At 32.0% G+C, this 21571-nt stretch overlaps 3 protein-coding genes across 3 annotated transcripts; all 3 read left to right on the top strand.

Moving 5' to 3' along the window:
- Positions 1 to 739: 739 nt before the first annotated feature.
- LOC110924550 (replication protein A 70 kDa DNA-binding subunit A-like) lies at positions 740 to 3480 on the top strand. The gene is made up of 11 exons (XM_022168548.1): positions 740 to 892; positions 987 to 1254; positions 1362 to 1464; positions 1618 to 1748; positions 1840 to 1924; positions 2042 to 2168; positions 2247 to 2455; positions 2544 to 2682; positions 2763 to 2948; positions 3054 to 3116; positions 3223 to 3480. The coding sequence occupies exons 1-11, from the start codon at positions 740 to 742 to the stop codon at positions 3478 to 3480; spliced, it is 1722 nt and encodes a 573-aa protein (XP_022024240.1).
- An 884-nt stretch (positions 3481 to 4364) lies between these two features.
- LOC110924549 lies at positions 4365 to 9470 on the top strand. The gene is made up of 8 exons (XM_022168547.1): positions 4365 to 4458; positions 4551 to 4841; positions 4939 to 5154; positions 5412 to 5678; positions 5802 to 6240; positions 6361 to 7301; positions 7465 to 8682; positions 8953 to 9470. The coding sequence occupies exons 1-8, from the start codon at positions 4365 to 4367 to the stop codon at positions 9468 to 9470; spliced, it is 3984 nt and encodes a 1327-aa protein (XP_022024239.1).
- A 7-nt stretch (positions 9471 to 9477) lies between these two features.
- On the top strand, positions 9478 to 10604 carry LOC110924548. Its single transcript, XM_035986248.1, has 2 exons — positions 9478 to 10065; positions 10419 to 10604. The coding sequence occupies exons 1-2, from the start codon at positions 9478 to 9480 to the stop codon at positions 10602 to 10604; spliced, it is 774 nt and encodes a 257-aa protein (XP_035842141.1).
- The last annotated feature ends 10967 nt before the right edge of the window (positions 10605 to 21571 follow it).

The raw sequence follows: 21571 nt of genomic DNA, 5'->3' as shown, positions 1-21571 counted from the left end.
GATTAGACATTAATTAAAAAAAATGTAAATCAGAAAAGTGATTCATATATATGTCTTCTTCATACTGTTCGTTGTCATCTATATAAGCTTAACTAACATAAGTAAAATAGGTTTATTTATTTTTAGAAATAATATGTAATTATTAGGAAGGGTAATTACTATATTATTTAAATTATATAACAACCGTAAATTGTGTTGATGTTATTAATGATATATGTAAAATCTTCATTTATTTTAGGGAAGAATTTTCAAATTGATTTTATCAATAATAATTCTTTAATCTATTTTTTTAAAGAATATTCAAATTGATACTATCCATATTCATATTTTTAATATTTTTGGTATTGATTTAGAAGATGTTATTGATTGGTTCTTGATTGCTGTTTGCTGATGCTGATTGTTGATTCTTGATTGTTCAATATTTATCATTTTTGTTATAATCATTGATTGTTTCCTTATATACCTTTTTATTTTGGTACTATAAATATTATTTCAAAACTTCATTCATTTCCGCATTGTGTCATTCATATTACTGCATTTATTTGGTTACGTTCTAATTTTTCATCTTACAATTCTTATAGAACCATATGATAAACATCTTTGATTTAAAAGAATTTTTTTAAACTCTATCTGTCCTTCGAAAATGTTTCTGCATTTTGTTTGTGTTACTTTTTTTCATTCTTCTTTAGTTATCTTTATTCGTATATTGAAATACGTTTTATGCCGTCTGATAGATTTAATGGAGAACCATAACATTACTATGTTGAGAGCTGTTGATGCCTTTCAAGAGCAGTTTTCTGTCAAAGTTAGGGTGATCAGGGTTTGGGAACACCCTGAAAGGAGGAATCCCAGTCAATTATACTCATTTGACATGATTATAATGGACGAAGAGGTATATTTATTTTTTTGATCATTTTTTCAATATATATATATGATTTTTTTAAAATTTTATACTTTATTAAGTATAGTTTTCATACGTTATACAGGGGACAAAGCTGGAGGCAACATGCTTGAATAGAGTTTTACCACAATTTCGCCCGTCATTAGTTAAAAAGAAATGTTTGATTATCAGGAATCCAACTATAGGTTTTAATAACTCTACGTACAGGTATGTTGACAATCAAAATAGGCTATGTTTCCAGGGGACAACCGAAGTTATTCCATGTGAAGATATTGGTGGATCACCGTATGGTTTTGATTTCTTGAGTTTTGCGGACATCTTGAACAGTAATGCTATTTCAAACTCTACAGTTGGTATGTATATTATAATATTTTTTCAAAAGATGTTATTGTTTTTTTCATTAATATTTTTATTTTCATTTCGTATCCTCATCTTATTGATCGATTTTGTATTGTTGTAGATGTTATTGGTTATTTGATTCGATCATTTCCTAAAGAGACTGTTAATAACAAATCAACTAGAAAGCAGGTTGTTAAGGTTACTATAGAGATATCTGATCTGGAGTAAGCATTTAAATATTTTGTTAGAGTCCAGTATACATATTATTGTTACAATTGATAGGAAACATATGTTTGTATATTTTTACCATACTTATATAATGAAACTTATGCAACTTTATTTATACCAATTTGTTATGAATTTGATTAATTACTTAGGGGTCGGACGGTATTTCTTACTCTGTGGGATCAATACTGTGATAAAGTTTTGTCGTTTTTTGAGAGTATCAAAGGAAAAAATATTCATGCAATCATTATATTGCAGTTTGGCAAGGTCAAGTGGTGGAATGGTTTGTTTTCTTTCTTTAGTAACTTTTATTTATTAAAATCTTACTTATGTTATATATTTTTTATTTCTAACTTTCCACTGTTTATTTCTAGGGGTTGCGTATGTTAACAATTCATACACGGTTAGTCGTCTTTTTTGCAATCATGATTGTCCTGAAGTCGATGAGTTCAGAAACCGGTATGAAAAAAGATTCTACACATTATTTCTTATTTATCTTATCGATTGAATTATTATCAATATTATGATGAATCTATAACTTATTAAAATATACATTATTTTTTTTGTATTCAACAGTTTGTTTGAAAATTCGATTGAAGTCAGTGAATCCACGAGCCTTGGTTCCATGGCAAAATCTGTTGAAGAGGAAATCTTGCAAAGCAAAGATTTTTTAAATATTTGTGATGTCTTTTCGCTTAAGACGGTATCATTTTTTGATAATTGAAAACTTTACCCTACAATTTTACTTTATATATTTTTATGTTGTCATATAAATATGCAGGTTTGCAAGGTCATTGTTCTGGGTAATATACTGGGTGTTTACAAAGATGAAGGATGGTTCTATGAGGGTTGTAATAGATGTAATAAGAAGATCAAAAAAGTTGTTAATCTGAGTGAGGACACCCAGGAATCAGGTTCAGCTGTTACAAAGGAGGTTCTTACCTGTGTATCTGATCGTTGTGCTTTTAAAACTATAACTTCTTCTCTCAAGTAAGTCAATACACCTTTTGAACCCTCAAATTATCATCAATAATATATTTTTTTTTGGTTTTAAAATATGGACTTATGCTTTCAATAGGTTTAAGATTCAACTTAGAGTTCAAGACCCATCAGCTTCTGTTACACTTACTTTGTTTGATCGTGAAGCACGGAAGTTGTTAGGAAAGTCTGTTGATGATATTCTTACTGCTAACCCTGAATTTTTAAGTTTTATTTTTGTATTCATATTGGTTATGTTTTATATTTACAAAAAAGTTCATATTTCTTCATAAATGATTAAAATTATACTATTTTTCAGCGTTCTGATTCCATGAAGATTCCTGCTGAAGTAGACGCATTGGTTGGCCAGACTGCTGCTTTTAAAATAGATGTTACTGGCTACGTCTTGAAGTATAACATCCATAAGTATGGTATACTGAAGCTGACTGTGGATCCTAACGTTATATCTGTACTTCAAGAGAAGCAATCCTCTTCACAGATAAATGTATGTTGTATAAATTTTCTTACCTTATTGATTTACGTTTTAAATATTTTACTTTCCTGAAGTTTATATTTTGTTTGTTTTTTTTTTATTTTAAAAAATATGCAGTCTTCTCAGAATATGTCTCTCAATATTGATGCTTCAGAATTTGAATCTCAGACACATCTGATGGTTTCAAGGTATTCGTGTGAATTTTTGTTTTCTTCGTCTTTGTTTTATTATATATATGTTCAACTATGATATGCGTTTGTAACCTGTTAAATTTGTCTTTTGTTAGAACTCTGCTGCCAAAAGAATCGAAAACACTACTCCTGTGTCTAACATGGCGAGCACCGTTTCACCTGTTTCATTGGATGTTACTGATACTCCTGATTCCATGTTAGCTAAGGATGAAGTGAAGCGAAACTTGGTTCAAGTCTATGATGTTGAAGAAGATTCTCACACATCTGCAACGAAGCTCCAAAAGTCTGGAGAGGTTCAGGATTTTAATAGTGCAGAGAAGAGGAACCTCTTAATTCCTAAAGTTGAGAAATAGTTTTGAAGTTGTCATAACATTAAGTTATTTGGTGACTTTTGAGAAGTTGGTTTTTGTTGATGTCGTCTAAAACAATTGATTGTTTGAATTCGTGGTTTTGGTTTATGGTTTTTATTTGTTTCTTCCGGACAATACATGTTTTGAATTTCGAAAGTTGTGATGTTTGGTTATGAGTAATAATCGTGATTTTAATGTACCTGTTATTTTTATTTCGTTTTTAATGTCTTTTTTTACATTTCATTTAACACTGACTAATAGTATATGTGTATTTTGTATGTGGTTTTTATTATAACTAATCATGTAACTTGAACATGTATTATGTTAACATATATCGAAATTTTCCAATCTTTAAAAAAAACAAATAAGATTATTTTAAATATATTTTTTAGATGAATTTATGGTGTCCACTATTAGTTACTAATAATATTTTATTTAAATATGTTAAGGTGTGATAATTATAGAAAGCATACCTGTCGGATATATAATTTTGCTACATTCCATATATATTTATGATCCAACTAATAAGTTATTTAAAAAACGTCTAATTACCTAAAATGCATCTTTCATAAATTTAGGGAACACAATAATGCATTATTTCTTAATTACTATCAATTAAATTTATATCCATATTTAAGGTTATTTCCTTTTCACTACTTGAATACACTCTCATATATTGTTATTTATATTTACATCATTTGTTCTCACAACAAAGAACATCATCATCGAATTTGACAAAGTATGAAAAAGTTTTCTATTATACTTACCGGTTTCACGTGATATAAGGTACGTGTTCTATCCTCATTATACATTTACTTTATCTATCTTTATATATTTACTTATGTGCAACAATATATGACAAGGTATTACAGTTTGCATTTTAGAAAATGTCTCACATTCGTAAAGGTTCATCCGCATCAAGTCCCGATTTACGTAACATAAATGTGAATTCAGGAAATCCTTTGTCTGATATATCTAACGGTATGTTCTTAAAGTATTTTTTTTGAGATATTATTTATTCAATTATCTTTTCATTTCATTTCATTGTTTTACTAATTCATATATCATCTCAGTTGATATATGCAGCAACACTGACAAAGCTGAAGCTGTTCAAAGAACAAAAGCTAGAAGAATATATTCCAACAGTAAAAGATTCAATACAACCTCATCGCAAAGTCAATCCACACTAAATTATTCAACTCAGAATAATAAAGAAAATTTAAGTTCATCCACATCTCCCATGTATAACAGATCATTTTATAGCCGTGGTATAAACATCAATTTTTCAAGTGGTTTATCATCTTCGGAAATTCATAATACGAATCTTCCTTTTTCAACATATCCTTCACATGATATTTCCAATGGTATTTTCAAATCTATATTACTTACTTTATTACAAAATTTCGATTTATATAAAATTAACTAATGTATATGTCATTTTAGTTTCTATACGTAATGTAGACAAGGATGAGGCTGCAAAAAGAAGGAAGGCTAGACGTATATATTTGAATAGCAAAAGATTGAATAAAAATTCAACACAGACTCAATCGACATTAACTTCTAATACTAAAAATAAAGAGAATATTAGTCCGAACACTACTTTTACGTTGAATAGATCATCTTTTAGCGTCATCTCAAGTATCAATGTCTCTTCCGGTTCATCTAAATTCAATTCAGGTAAGACGCGAGTAATGTTGTGTTTATCAAATTATGAAATAAGATTTTTTTTCTTCTATCATCAAGTGTTTTAAAAAGCATAACAACTTTATTTCTCTCTAATTTTACTAATTCATGTCATTTATGTACATTAATTTTCTTTTATTTAACAATATTATTATCAAACTTTTTTATATGTACTTAAAGAAATTATATATTTTTTTCAGTTTGTTTTTTATTATATGATTTTATATCATTTGTTATAATAATTTTTATAGGAAACATTGCATCTTCCAGTGGTATTCCAAGAAACATTACAAGCAACTCAGCATCAGACATTTTACCTTCTTCATCATCTACAATTCCACCAAATAGTGTTATAGCATCAGGCGAACCTTCACCATTGATAAGAATGTCATCAGGAAAGCGTAAATTAGTAAGAAAACGACGAAACTTAACACCTATACCTATTATTGATTTGACAACAGATGATGATAACGAGGTTGCTGATATCATTGATCAACATTTAAAAGGTGTTTCAAAAGGTAAAGCAAATCCTCTTTTATTTACTACTGCTTCACATATTTATTTTCATATTGTTTTTTAACAACATAGATTTATTATGTTTAATAACATTAATCTTTTAACTGAAATAAAAAAATGTACAGACTACTTGGATCATGGTGACCAGATAATCGTGTGTCGAACGTGTAACGCAAAGCTATGGAAAGCAGAGGCGGATAGGAGAGAACATAAGCGAAATAAACTTAACTATTTCCTTTGCTGTTCATACGGTAAAGTTTTGTTACCTGATTTTAAGCAGCCTCCTGAAATTTTGAAAGATCTATATGTTGGCGTCAGTGCGAAGAGCAAATTCTTTTTAAAAAACATTCGGCGTTATAATTCTATGTTCTCATTTACATCTATGGGAGGAAGGATTGACAAAACTATCAACCGTGGAAACGCACCTTATGTCTTTCGATTAAGTGGTCAAAATTATCATACTATTGGGAGTCTATTACCTGATGATGGAAATGAGCCAAAATTCAGCCAGTTGTATATATACGACACAGATAATGAAATATGTAATCGACAAAATGCTGTTGGGTATGTATAAATTTCATAGTCTTTATAATTACCTATATTTGTCGATTTAATTTATATGATATTAATGTTAGTAATACATATATAATGGCTATTAATCCATACATTTTGTTAATTTTATAGGGGCTCAAACACTTCTTTTACAATAACTGAGTCAGCTTTTGATGTTCAGATCATTGAGGAACTTACACTTATGTTAGACACTAACAACGCTTTGGTTAAAAGTTATCGACAAGCTAGAAACTGTTTAAATGAAAACCCTTACATCGACTTGAAGCTTTGTCTTATTGGTAAAAGATCCAAAGATGGTAGGACATATAACCTTCCTGAAGCTTCTGAAGTTGCTGCATTAGTTATTGGAGATCTAACTCAAGCTGTTGAGAATCGTGATATAGTAGTGAAAAGAAGATCTGGTCGGATTGAGCGCATAAGTGAATTACATCCTTCTTATCTTTCTCTACAATACCCTCTTCTATTTCCATATGGAGAAGATATGTACAGGGTTGACATTCTTCATAGAGGTCTCAATCCAGACACGAACAACAAACGTCCAATGTGTACTATGCGTGAGTTCTTTGCTTATAGATTACAAGATCGTGTCGATAAGTTTTCTGTGATTCATAATGCAAAAAGACTTTTCCAACAATTTGTTGTTGATGCTTACACTATGATCGAGAGTGAAAGGTTGTTTTACATACAGCGACAACAAACTCATTTGAGGTCAGAAACTGTTCAGAATATTCAGAATGCAAATAATGCTGGAAAAAAAGATATGTCAAAAATTGGAACACGTATCTTTATTCCATCTTCCTTCACTGGCGGTTCTCGATATATGATGCAAAATTACTTAGATGCAATGTCTTTGTGCAAATGGTTTGGGTATCCAGATTTTTTCATCACTATTACATGTAATCCAAAATGGCCGGAAATGCAAAGGTTTTTAAAAGATACGACGATAAGGCCTGAAGATAGACCGGACATTTTGTGTCGAATTTTCAAGATAAAACTAGATTCCATAACAAAAGAATTGAAAGAAGGCAAGTTGCTCGGTAGAGTTAATTCTGGTATGTTTATTTATATGATAACATTTAAAGGGTACTGTTTTTAAATAACGTTACTTTATTTTTTATTAGTATTATTATTATTAATCTATATTTAATGTTGATAATATAAGTTAGTTTTATTTTTTTTTCTAATTTATCATATTTTTGTTGTTGTACTCTGTAGTTGTCTATACTGTTGAGTTTCAAAAACGCGGACTTCCTCATGCACATATATGTGTATTCATGCATTCTGACAGCAAGATACTATCTGTTGACCAACTAGATCCAATCATTTCTGCCGAATTTCCAGACATAGCCGAGGATCCAGAGTTATATAAACTTGTGGCAGACTACATGATTCATGGTCCGTGTGGTCCTCTCAATATGAATTGTCCTTGCATGATCGATCGTAAGTGTTCCAAGAAGTTTCCTAAGAAATTTGTTAACGAAACATGTTTGGATAAAAAAGGATTTCCAGTTTATCGTAGAAGGGATTCTGGCCTATCTGTTGTTAAATCACGTGTGAACGTAGACAATAGATATGTTGTTCCATATAGTAAAGTGCTGTTAAAAAGATACCAGGCGCATATTAACGTTGAATGGTGCAATCAAGTTGGTTCTATCAAATATTTGTTCAAGTACATTAACAAAGGCCCAGATAGAACTACTCTTAGAGTTGTTGAAAGTGGAAATCAGGATGACCAGGAACCTGTAGTCGATGAGATAGAAAAGTATTACGATTGCCGGTATATTTCTGCATGCGAATCTGCTTGGAGGATCTTTTCCTATGATATTCATTATCGATATCCCGCAGTTATTCGATTGTCGTTCCATTTACCTGGTCAGCAAAACGTAGTATATGGCGCAGACGATGACATTGACGAGGTTCTTAACAAACCATCTGTTGCTTCTACTATGTTCTTATCTTGGATGAAGTGTAACGAAATATTACCTGAGGCACGTAATCTTACTTATGTTGAGTTTCCATCAAAGTTTGTTTTTAAATTAAGTACTCGCAGTTGGGATATAAGGAAACGACATCCTTCAATCGGTAGGATTCATTCGGTGTTTCCTTCAGCTGGTGAAGCATACTACCTCAGAATATTATTGAACAAAGTAAAGGGACCAAAATCTTTTGAAGATATTCGTACTGTAAATGGTACTTTGTATCCAACTTTCAGGGACGCATGCTATGCGCTAGGGCTTTTGGATGATGATAACGAGTACATTGAAGCTATCAAAGAAGCTAATTTGTATGGAAGCGCTACTTATCTACGGACGTTATTTGGAACAATGCTGATGTCTGGTAGTTTGTCTAGACCTGATTTTGTATGGGAGAAAACATGGACGTATTTATCGGATGTCATTTTATATAGACAAGAAAAACATTTAAATGTTGATGGTATGTCTTTTTTTTAATTTTTGCATGTTATCTAATATTCAATTAATATATTTATTAATTTAATTATTTTTTGTTTATAATTTTTTTATCTGAATGAAATAAAAAAAAAACTTCATTTGTACAAAAAAATGTTTATTATTTACCCTTCAAGTTCATTTATATCATATTTACCAAAATATATTTTAATACTCCAAAGTACGAATTATTATATTATTAAATACATCTTCTATTTTTTTTTTTTTTTTGCGGATTTAAATTACTCTGACGAAGAAATAAAGAATTTGGCATTGTTAGAGATTGAGAAGTTCTTACTTCGTAATAATTCATCTCTGAGGAACTATTCAAATATGCCTTATCCTGATGATGAGTCTATTTCTTCTTCTAACAATCGATTGATCAACGAGGAGTTATCTTATTACCAAAATACCATGGAAGATGAGTTGAATAATATGTTACTACTTTTAACAGATGAGCAACGTAATGTTTTTGATCAGATTATGGAATCTGTTAGAACAAACAAAGGTGGTGTCTTTTTTCTTTACGGATATGGTGGCACCGGTAAGACCTTTCTTTGGAAGACATTGTCGGCAGCAATTCGAAGTAAGTCTGAAATTGTTTTAAATGTTGCTTCAAGTGGTATAGCTTCTTTGCTACTTTCTGGAGGTCGAACAGCTCATTCACGATTTTCCATCCCTCTGAATCTAAATGAGGATTCTCTTTGCCGCATGAAGCCTGGATCTGAACTTGCGTGTCTTTTAAAAAAAAACACAACTTATTATATGGGATGAGGCTCCAATGATTCATAAACATGCCTTTGAAGCATTGGATAGAACCTTAAAAGATATATTGATGCCTGATTGTTCAAATAGCGAAGCTTTACCATTTGGAGGAAAGGTAATTGTATTTGGTGGTGACTTTAGACAGATTCTTCCTGTTGTTCCTAATGGCTCTAGACAGGATATCGTGAATGCTTCCCTGAGTTCGTCATATATATGGAATAAATGCAAGTTACTAACGCTAACAAAAAACATGAGGCTCACTGTTGGCATGAATCATGGTGATATTGACAAGACAAAAGAGTTTGCTAAATTGCTTTTGGATATTGGCGAGGGAAAACTTGGTGGTCGCAACGACGGAGAAGCTGTTATTGATATACCTCAAGAACTGTTGATTACTGAGTCCACTAACCCTATTGGTAATCTGATCAACTTTGTGTATCCTTCGATACTTGAATCGTTCAATGATCCAAATTATTTTCAGGAAAGAGCCATACTTGCTCCTAAGAACGACGTTGTTCACGAGATAAATGATACCTTATTAGCAATGTTTCCTGGTGATCATAAAGAGTATCTAAGTTCAGATTCCATCTGCCAATCTGAGAATGTAACTGACCATATTCGACACAATGTTTACCCCCCCCCCCCCCGATGTTCTAAATGGTCTTAAAGTTTCAGGAATGCCGAATCATAAGTTGGTTTTAAAAGTTGGTGTTCCTATCATGCTTTTACGTAACCTTGATCAGAAAAACGGTCTGTGCAATGGTACAAGATTACAAGTCGTAAAACTTGGTGATCGGATTATTGAAGCAAAAGTGATTTCTGGTAATAATATTGGTACTAGAACTTTTATACCAAGGATCAATCTTTCCCCCCTCTGACAAACGAATACCTTTCAAGCTTCAAAGAAGGCAATTCCCGATAGCTGTGTGTTTTGCAATGACGATAAATAATAGTCAGGGACAGTCGTTATCTAAGGTTGGTTTGTTTCTAAAGCAGCCTGTTTTCACTCACGGACAACTATATGTTGCAGTTTCAAGAGTCAAAAGCATGGATGGTTTAAGGATGTTAATATTAGATGTTGAGGGGAATGTTACTAATAAGACTACAAATGTTGTATACAAAGAGATATTCTCAAATTTATAGTTTGATTTATAGTTTCATTATTTTAATATTAATATCCAACTGTCATATTATTTATTCCTTTACTCCGAAATTTATATTTCCATTTTACTTTATATTTTTTTTTACATTTCATTTGTAATATATATCACATAAAATTTATATAAATAATCTGAACCACATATAAACAAACACAACTTAGTTTGTAAATAGATATATTTAAACATTGATAACCAACAAATATTTATGCACGATACCAACTGTTAATTACATTCAAAATTATGGTACTTTGTTGGATGATCTAATAGTAGTTGTCTTTAACCATTAACTACCTAGGAACAAAATAAAATATCATAACCATAGAAACTTTGTCCAAAAAAAGAGTAAACCTAATAACATGATCATAAAACAGTCATCATTTGTTCTACACAAACACCTTCATCATTAGATTTCCTGTTAACATGCATTAACCCCATCCACGTTTGATAAGATCAGGAGATTTGATGAACTTACAAATGTGAAATGTAGTCTATCACCCAAACAAAGTCCATTCTCCTTCATGAACATCGGCCAACCTTCGATTGCATACCTTACAGCATTTCCATTCTTTTGGCGCCTAACATTCATTTCGATTGTTTTTCCCTTCATGTTCCTCACGTTTAACTTATGAGATTTATTTCGGAATCCGGCTGCTCTTACAACATTAGCAGGCATTCTCTGCATGCAAATCCGTATTTTGAACTCAGTCAGCCATATTCATGTTATAATATTTCAGTCTATGATTTTTATGTAAAAAATACATACCATGCGGTTTTCTCCTTTCATTGTGAAATCATATTTTCCAATTTTCTCAACAGTAGTTGTTTTTGCAACAACTTTTCCTTCAACCTCCAATATCTTCAATCCATGATCATCCCTCTTTCTTTTTTCCTTTACCTTAATTTTGAACACATACATTATATTTAGAATAAAATCTAAGTTAATAATAAATGTTGATCACTACATATTGTTTTTTTATGATAAACGTACCATCCGTTTCCGAGTTATCTCTCCATCTGTTGAGACCTTTTGCATTTCAAATTCTGTCCTGCATATCATCTCCTTACTGACCTCAGCATGACAATATGCCTCTACATGTTTTCCTTTCTTCGTAACCTATTAAGATAACCGCTATCTTTAGATAACAATAACCATTGACGCCTAATTAAATATGTCTATATATATTAATGAAAGTAATACTTTATTTTTATGTTTTAAATAATTACATCATATTTTGTTGCTTTGTTTGTCTCTTCTGTCATCGAAATCTTTGTTTCTACCTTTGACTTTTCTTTTCCAGCAATGTTCTTAATCACTTCCTGTTTTTTACTACTTTCATGAATCTGTGTATCATAGTTAATAAAATTACAAAATCTGATTGTAATGTGTTTTAATCTACATAAATATAAGCTTATTACCTCAGAAATCATCTCATCTATGGAGTCATCATCATCATCACAGAAGGTCTGTTATACAATAAGATATTAGCAAAAGAGACGTATTTATTACTAAACTGTTATACTTTAAGTTGATAATACTTACAAACTGGACGTTTTTGTAGTATGTGTCTTTAGGTATCTCCATCAGAGACTCATCTTCACTTTCTTCTTTTTTCGTCAAAACAACCTCAACTCCTCGACGATAAATCTTTATCTCAAATGTTTTGCTGTCCGTCTTCATCAACAACATTATATCATCATCTTCTATCCCAAGATCATCAAATAGATTCGGACAACCTTTCGTAAAAACATAATTATCATTTATTTTGTCCGTCTCAACTTTCCAAATCTGACCTGCTGCACATATGTTATAATAATCGTTGACTGGCGTGTAAGAGTAACATTTTGTAACATAAGCTTCGGGAATCACCTGAAAAGTTTAGTAGCATTTTACTCTCAAATATATATGTATATCATTTATTTTACAACTATAATAAAAAATAGATTCATATATAGTTGTATACTTACTATTATCTTTAAAATGCCGTAACGGTTTACTGTTACGAAAGATTCACCACATATGTTGTTGACGAAACAATCCATGTAAATATCTTTATCTTTGATTATCCTTAAGCGCAAGAATGTCTGTTTTTTCAACTGAAGATCCCTTACGACATTTTTCCAACCATCAGTTATAACCGATTCCCCGCTTATACTTCTCAAATAAACTGTCCAACTTCTTTCACTTTCATGATGTATCATTAGTTTAGTTCTTTGCCAATAATCACCGTATACACTCTTAACAAAGTCAATTGGCAGCACCTGTTGTTAAATTTATGTTAAAGATATTATCGAACACAAATTAGATTTACTTTATTTTGTAACAATTGTAACATACCAGTTTCATCGAGTAATCATCATCTAACACAGTTATGCATGAGGAACTCATCTTTATATACCTGTAACCAATGATGTATATATTTGATTACAATATACAATAATACAATATACAATATACATATAAACAATAAGAATGGAACTGTTATCTTATCAATGTATTTAGTCCATCAATTTATAACAAGATAACTCTTTTTTTTAGTCTTTAATCTTACTGTATAGTTATATTCTCATCTATAATGAAAACCTGATAAACTTTTCAATCATTCAAATAATAATGTTAAACAAAAAAACCATAAGTTTTTCACAATAACATTCACAAACTATATCAACGAAATAAGTTTAGTAACCTAAATTTTATACTTTCAAAGACAAACAATACAATGTAATCCGTTTTAGATAAACATAAGATACACAATAAATAACATTGTTAATCAAGATTTTTAATGTTATAACCTAATCAATCATCCAAAATACAATGTTAATCAAGAATTTTTAATTTTCACAATAAGATGCACAAAATATATCAACCAAATCATCTAATTAACAGGAATTATATATTTTCAAACACATGCAATAGGATCTAATTTGTAACACCCCCAAAATTCCACCTGCGGAAACCCCGCGAGGCGTGTTACGCATCAGAGTTTGAGCCACCAATCACGTTGAACCAATGATAGATATTAAATAAGTCATGACATTAACTACTATTATAAAATGTCAACATGTTATCAATTCTCAAAAGTTGTGTAGCGGAAGCATGTATTAATTCGTTTACTAATAGTTTCATGATAACATTCAAAATCAATGTATCGTTTATAAATCACCCAAGGGTCTCGATCCATGACCACTCCAGCACTTCCAGATAGCAAGTCCATGTTCCACACGTTAACAACCTACAAGCATGCAAACAAGTGTGTCAGACTACGCTGGTGAGTTCAAAGTGTTGCTTACGTGTTGTATTACCAGATATATGTTAATGCGATTCAATGATGCGTTACGATGTTGCTCAAGTTAGTTACCCTAGGGACTACGCCCTTACGTAACCGAGGAGTGTGCCTCTTAGCAACCCACTATGTTGTTCAGTTAGTTACCCTAGGGGAATCGCCCTTACGTAACCGAGGAGTGTGCCTCTAAACAACCATAGTGAAACCCAGATAATTAGTACCTAATAGCGCTATCAACTAATCACCCCCATTGCCCTCCAGACAATATCCAAAACCGATTAAGTTGTTTACCCAATGTTTCCCCTCCGAGTATTTACCAGTTGTCCCAAACCACCGGGACGCATGCTTGAGAAAATGAAATGAACTCACCTTGGGTTTGCTCGGTAGGGTTATCTACGAGTCTACCAGTTAATCAAGTACGTCCTAAAGGGGTTACGATATCAGTTAGTTTTACGTGCATATGAACCACAGTTTTCATTTCAAAGTAACTCATGTGTACATTGATCACACAAAACACGTTTTCTGTACATGTAACGCATGCATGCCATAACAACAACTCATAACCTAGTCATCCAGATCACATGCTTTGCATACAATAAGTCATGTAAGATTACACATTCACATCTAGCAATAAGATCACCTACCGAAACAATATTGAATTAAAAGACTAATGGCCGACAACCCCTTTTAATACTGTTATGCATTTGTACCAGCAAATGTATTTGACCCTCGTTTAATACTTGTTCATTACCCTCATTGCAACTAAATCAATTCAACATTGCACTAGGGTGCGGCCCAACCGAAATAACGGCCCAAAATCATACCCTTCCCGTGTTAATTGAGTCCAGATTTTACCCATTGACATCTTGGGCTCCCTTACCCAATACTGGTGGCCGGCCCAAACAACTAAGACCTCGATCCTCCATTGCTTTCATAAACACTCTGGGGTTAACAAATTAATCAAGATTATCCAATTAACACCCTACATCAAATAACTAAATCACCAGGCACATTATTACGTAGGGACTGTTATTACATCAAGCAACTAAATCGTCAGGCACATATAAAACCAACCTCACGTACATGATTATTACATAGGGACTATTATGAACAAAAATCATCACATAACAGAATCACGTAGTCCTTTTGAACACGAATGGGCCTGAGCCCAAAACTATGAACCAGCGCCTGTTATGCGGCCCGGCGCACACCAGGATGGCCCGGTCCAGTGCAAGCAGTCCATTACCAACCTGCTGGTGCTTTGGCTGATCCAATTCACACTAAACCATAAATACAATCTACAATCATGTTTTTCATTGATAAGTTACCCAGCACCCTAATCTCGCATTACTGATTATACATGTGATCACTTCCAAGACCATCTTTATTAATCCTAACAACATCATAATTTACGCATATACAACCCTAGTCCATACCATCATTCATAATCGAGGCTAGCATTAATCCTAATCATTGTTTATCATGCAAGATCACATAACATGTAATCATATAACGAATTCGCATCTACTTTTAAGCCATATACTAAATTACTGATTAAACATCACAACATATAATTAGTCGGTCGGTTGGCTAATTATATGGATACAAGTCAACAGCTTATCAAGTCGAGATCACACAACATATAGATACAATCAACAGCTTATCAAGTCGAGATCATGCAAGAACAGTAATGATTATCATCGATACGGGTTGACTAACCGTTAGTCTTGATCGAACAGGATGGGATATCGAAGGGGGGTAGCCTACTGCCGTGCGTGATATTGAGAGAGAGAAGGGTGGAGTTTGTTATTGATTTAAACTAGATCAAATCCTATTTAGAACATAATACGTATGGGGGTGTTGGGCCGTTTAACTTAATCAATAAGGGTGTTGGGTCTGTTAACAAGCTAGCAAGGATGTTGGGCTCAAGTCCAAGTAATGTGTTTTAAGTGGCCGATAGATTTTAGTTAATATTCAAGTTAGGGCCGATTACTTTGTTTAATAATGTTTGTGGGCCGATGAACATATACTAGTGTTCGCGGGCTTGGCTATCAATAATTATACTAATAAACCGATGGGTTTGTGGGCCGATAGACTATATAATAGTGATTGTGGGCTTGACTAGTTAGACATATGATAGTGATGACCGGCCCAATGTAGCATGTGTATGACGGATATACACGGGCCCAAATAAATATGTGTATGATAACCGTAAACATGACATGAACTAGTCGTTGCGAAAGTGAGAGGAATAACGAGGAATCAAAGTTAGCGAAACTAACCTTAAAAGTTCGGGTTGTCACATCATCCCCAACTTGAAGGAAATTTCGTCCCGAAATTTGACAAGTAAGAACCGAGGAGTGAAGTGAGGAAATTAGGATTATTGCGGATTTTGCTCGGGTGTCACATAATTTCTTTTAGATACACATAAGATACACAACATTTAATTTCATAGAAATGAAAAACCTGATTTCACGTGTAACTTATCAACAATCGCCGGAAATACTTCGGTGAAGTCACTCAAACCGAAAATTGCCGTTCAACTCAGATGATAATAAGTGTGTAAATCAAAGAGGAGATTGCCGTTAAAATGATCGGAAAATATGTCGGTAAACTTACTTTACCAAATTCTTCTTCACCGTCGATTTAGGTTTCTTGAGCCAAGTGAATTTTGATTGAAGATGATGGAGTGTTGCAGCAGGTTTGATATGATATGTGATGATTATAGTTTGTATTTTATTCTTAATATATTTAAGTATCGATTTTATTATTTGGTATATATCCGTTAATTAATTACATAATATTAAACTAATGTTGTTTATTTTACCCATTATGTATTTGAATATTATAAAAAAATATCTATTCACTAATTACTACTAATATTTCGTAAAACCTTTTAATCTGTTAAATTTTTATTACTAGCAATATTTTGTAAATCTATTAAATTTTTATTACACATTTACAATAATTAAATTAATTTCTATATTTTTGTACAATATTGAGTTTAATAATTATTTACATAAATAGTTATAAGAACTTTTGATTCTATAGTATCTTTAATTATACTTTCCAATTTTCTCATATAAATACATGCTGATATTTTTTTTCTTTCATTCTATGTGTTGCCATTACTATTTGATTGTTAGTATTCTTTCTGAACTGTCGTGTTTGGGTCAACATGTATCGTCATGGTCCGTATTTCATCATAACTGTACTTGATCCACTATCCCTTCAACATGTACATAACTTTCATTATTGTTTTTATAAACTATTTATTAGTATTGTTTGATATTTTATTCTAAAGAAATTTTCCATTTATTTTTTTGATTTTCAGGCTATACCTATATGTATGAGTAGATTTATATGGACGAATAAGTTACAATCCTCAACTGTTAGTCTTAAATTTGATGAAAAGCATTTATGGCGTGTTCGCATCAAATTAATAGAAGATGTATTTTACTTCACGGATGGATGGCCTGAGGTTTTAAATTACTTTGGCCATGGATATTTCTTTATTATTTTCAACTATCTTGGTGATCGTACTTTTAAGTTCAAGCTTTTCTGTCATGATCCAAATAAAGAGTGGGGGAAACCGTTTTGTAAAATTATTCAAAATCCTTTACAAAGTCCAATGGTACGTACTTTTATTGTAGATTTATATTTTTTTTGTCTCGATTTATGTAAAACATAATACTCATAAATTTTATAATAATTAATTTCTTTACAGGTTATACCAGATACTTTTCTTTCAGAACATTATGGGTATCCTTTACCGGATAACAAGGTTATACTTAACGTATCCGAGAATCATAAATGGGAAGTCCGTATTAGAAAGATTGGTCCAAATTATTGTTTTGCTGATGGTTGGTTTAAATTTATTGAAGATCTCAGGTTAAATCCTGGCGATATTTTGTGTTTTAAAATAAACGACGTGAAAGATTTTAATATTACCATATTCAATAAGCACGGTCGTCAAGTTTTGTTAAAGAACACTCCTTTGATTGAGCAAGAATATGAACATATTACCAATGTTGAAGGTTATCGACAAGTTAGTGACGATCCTAACTATCCTTTTTTTGCAATGACAGTATCTAATGAATTGGTATTATACTATGCTGTTTTATGTTTAATTTATTTTTTTAATTTTTAGTTTTTTTCATTTAATAACATTAACATATTTTTAATGTGTTTACAAAATGTAGATCCTTCCCAAATTGATTACTGACATAAGTGGTTTAAATGAGTTTTCTGAAGTAAACATCAAAGTTGTTAAAGGAAATACTTGGGTTAAGAATCTTCGTACACACAATATTGATGGTCAAATAAGGTTTGTCAATCACTTTATTATCTTATTTATTATTTAACTTTCACTCTATTTGTATATGAATTACTAACATTTTTTTTCATATTTTATCTAACATAGGTACGGTGTTGTTGGATGGCATGATATACTTGAAGCTGAACATATTTCCTTAGGTGACGATTGTTTTTTCAACTGGTCGAAAACGAATTCCAAGTTATTGGTTACGAAACTCCAGCAAGCATAAGTGCTACAGTAATAGACTTTCACTTTTTATTTAAAATCCGAAAAAACAATTACCTTACATTAACATTTCGATCACCCTTTATTTACGTTTCCGGTACAATGCGTTTGTTATTTTATCTATTTTAAATTCAGATTGCCATTATAATTTTATCCTAATAGTCCGTTTATGATAACTAACGTAAATCATTTATATAAGAACGATGAACATGTCATTTTTCAACACCTCGAAATTCGCGGGTATTAACATATCATATGAAGTTGTGCCATTTATAGTGGTTTTAAATTGTACATTTTTAACCAGAAAATCAAATCGTATTTCCTTCATTTACTTATCTTTTCACTTTTGTTAGATGTATAGTACGATGCTTCGTTGTATTTTAATCTTCAACTTCAGATTTCAATAGTAAGTTCATGCGTACATTTTCTTTATGATCAGTATAATCGTATTTTTTTCTAAAAAAAAAAAAAACCATATCATTTCTCAACACCGCGAAATTCGCGGGTATTAGCACTAGTAGGATAATATACATATATATATATATATATATATATATATATACATAGGGAGGGGCTCATGCGAGAACCACCTTTATTGTGAGAACCGCGAGAACCAATGTGAACACAACCTAAAATAGCTAAAAAAACCAAAAAAAACCTAACCTCCCCCCCCCCCCAAAAAAAACCTAAACCCCCCTCCCCCACCCCCAAAAACCTAACCCCCCCCCCCAAGCTAAAATGGTAAAAACTAAACCCTCAAAAAACCTAAAAAAATCTAGAACCACCTCTTATTGCGAGAACCGCGAGAACCAATGTGAACACAACCTAAAATAGCTAAAAATACCTAAAAAAACCCAAAAAAACCTAACCCCCACCCCCCCCCAAGCTAAATGCTAAAAACTAAAACCCCCAAAAAACCTAACCGCCCCCCCCCCCCCAAAAAAAAAAAACATAAACCCCCCTCCCCCACCCCCCAAAAACCTAACCCCCCCCCCCCACCCCCAAGTTAAAATGCTAAAAACTAAACCCCCAAAAACCTAAAAAAATCTAAAAAAAATCAAATTTTTTTTTAATATTTTTTATGCTCAAATCGCTACTGTTAGTGGCCAAAAAAAAAAAATTTTTTTTTTTAAAAAAAAGTTTTTTTAATTTTTTTTCTTTTTGGCTTCGAAAATTAGCGATTTTTATATAAAAAATATTAAAAAAAAAATTTGTGTGATTTTTAGGTATTTTTAGGCATTTTTGGTTGTGTTCACATTGGTTCTCGCGGTTCTCGCAATAAGTGGTGGTTCTCGCATGATCTTCTCCCTATGTGTATATATATATATATATATATATATATATATATATATGGGATCGCTAAAAATAGAACCAACTCCAGTTGTAAGAACCATGAGAACTTTTTGATCCGGGGCGAATTGGACCAAATTTTTTTTCATAAATGTAGATGCGTGTATTATAAACACGTTTGGAAAAAAAAAATGTCGTGTGTGTAGTTTTGAGCACCCCAAGTTTGTGTTTACGGGTACCGTTAATTTATTTAAAATTTACGGTACCCGTAAACACAAACTTGGGGTGCTCAAAACTACACACACGACATTTTTTTTTTTAATTTTTTTTAAAAAATGTGTTTATAATACACGCATCTACGTTTATGAAAAAAATTTTGGTCCAACTCGGCCCGTACGGTGTACTTCTCATGGTTCTTACAACTGGAGGTGGTTCTCATTTTAGCGGTCTCCTATATATATATATATATATATATATATATATATATATAGGGAGGAGATCATGCGAGAACCACCTCTTATTGTGAGAACCGCGAGAACCAATGTGAACACACCAAAAATGCCTAAAAATAGCTAAAAATCACACAAAAAAATTAATATTTTTTATATAAAAATCGCTAATTTTCGAAGCAAAAAAAAAATTTTTTTTTTTTAAAAAAATTTTTTTTTTAAAATTAAAAAAAAAACTTTTTTTTTGCCACTAAAAGTAGCGATTTGAGCATAAAAAATATTATAAAAAAAAAATTTTAGATTTTTTTTTGATTTTTTTAGATTTTTTTAGGTTTTTCGGGGGGTTTAGTTTTTAGCATTTTAGCTGTGGGGGGGGGGTTAGGTTTTTTTTTAGAGGGGGGGGGGGGTTTAGGTTTTGGGGGGGGAGGGGGGTTAGCTTTTTTTAAGTTTTTTTAGGTTGTGTTCACATTGGTTCTCAAGGTTCTCACAATAAGGGTGGTTCTCGCATGAGCCCCTCCATATATATATATATATATAGGTTAGGGTTAATGCGAGAACAATCTTTATTGCGAGAACCGCGAGAACCAATGTGAACACAACAAAATAAATGCATTACACCACCACCTAAAACTAAAAAAAAAAAAACTAAGCTCCCCATCCCACCCCCCAAAAACCTAAAAAAACCAAACCCCTCTCCACCCCCCCCCCCCCAAAAAAAAAAAAAAAAAACCTAAACACCCTCTCTCACCCAAGCTAAATGCTAAAAACTAAATCATAAAGCTAAACCACTCAAAACCTAAAAAAATGTAAACCCCCCCCCCCCACACACACACACACAAGCTAAATGCTAAAAGTTAAATCATAAATCTAAACCCCCCGAAAAACCTAAAAAATTTAAAAAACACACAAAAATTTTTTATTATTTTTTATAAAAAAAAATTGCTACTTTTCGTCATAAAAAAATTATATCCACTTAAACCCTATCGGTTGACCTAACGGACTTTTTGGATTGGGCTTTTTGTTCATAGGGCTGGCCAGCTGGATTAGTGAGCCCGGAACAGGAGTAAGCTTCATCTTCCATTATAGAACCTTGTTGGATAAATACTTCCATAAATGGTTCAGTCCACTTTAAAACCTTAGCAGCCAAGTCCAAAACATCTTTATCATTCTCAAAGTGATGAAGTCCCCATCATCATCAGCATCCAACCCATACATATACATGTCCCTAGAACTGTAAAAACTTGATTCCATTGCATACTCTACTAGATCAAAGTATCAAATGTGGTCTACATCTACTCTAGCAAGCCTTGATTCACCTCCTATATATTGTGGTTGCCCAAATCCTACTTCAATGTAACCACCATGCCAAAGCATAACATCTATTGTT

The sequence above is a fragment of the Helianthus annuus genome, chromosome 17 (assembly GCF_002127325.2).
Source record: "Helianthus annuus cultivar XRQ/B chromosome 17, HanXRQr2.0-SUNRISE, whole genome shotgun sequence".
Lineage (NCBI taxonomy): Eukaryota > Viridiplantae > Streptophyta > Magnoliopsida > Asterales > Asteraceae > Helianthus > Helianthus annuus.
This window is presented reverse-complemented; position numbering and strand designations above follow the sequence as displayed.

What these genes read in the sequence shown, in the direction of transcription:
- LOC110924550 (XM_022168548.1), top strand. Translation starts at nt 740, where the DNA reads ATGGAGAACCATAACATTACTATGTTGAGAGCTGTTGATGCCTTTCAA. An exon ending in TGATTATAATGGACGAAGAG is followed by an intron (nt 893 to 986) that starts GTATATTTATTT and finishes TACGTTATACAG; the next exon opens with GGGACAAAGCTGGAGGCAAC. An exon ending in TATTTCAAACTCTACAGTTG is followed by an intron (nt 1,255 to 1,361) that starts GTATGTATATTA and finishes GTATTGTTGTAG; the next exon opens with ATGTTATTGGTTATTTGATT.
- LOC110924549 (XM_022168547.1), top strand. Translation starts at nt 4,365, where the DNA reads ATGTCTCACATTCGTAAAGGTTCATCCGCATCAAGTCCCGATTTACGT. An exon ending in TTTGTCTGATATATCTAACG is followed by an intron (nt 4,459 to 4,550) that starts GTATGTTCTTAA and finishes ATATCATCTCAG; the next exon opens with TTGATATATGCAGCAACACT. An exon ending in AATCGACAAAATGCTGTTGG is followed by an intron (nt 6,241 to 6,360) that starts GTATGTATAAAT and finishes TTAATTTTATAG; the next exon opens with GGGCTCAAACACTTCTTTTA.
- LOC110924548 (XM_035986248.1), top strand. Translation starts at nt 9,478, where the DNA reads ATGATTCATAAACATGCCTTTGAAGCATTGGATAGAACCTTAAAAGAT. An exon ending in CCATCTGCCAATCTGAGAAT is followed by an intron (nt 10,066 to 10,418) that starts GTAACTGACCAT and finishes AATAATAGTCAG; the next exon opens with GGACAGTCGTTATCTAAGGT.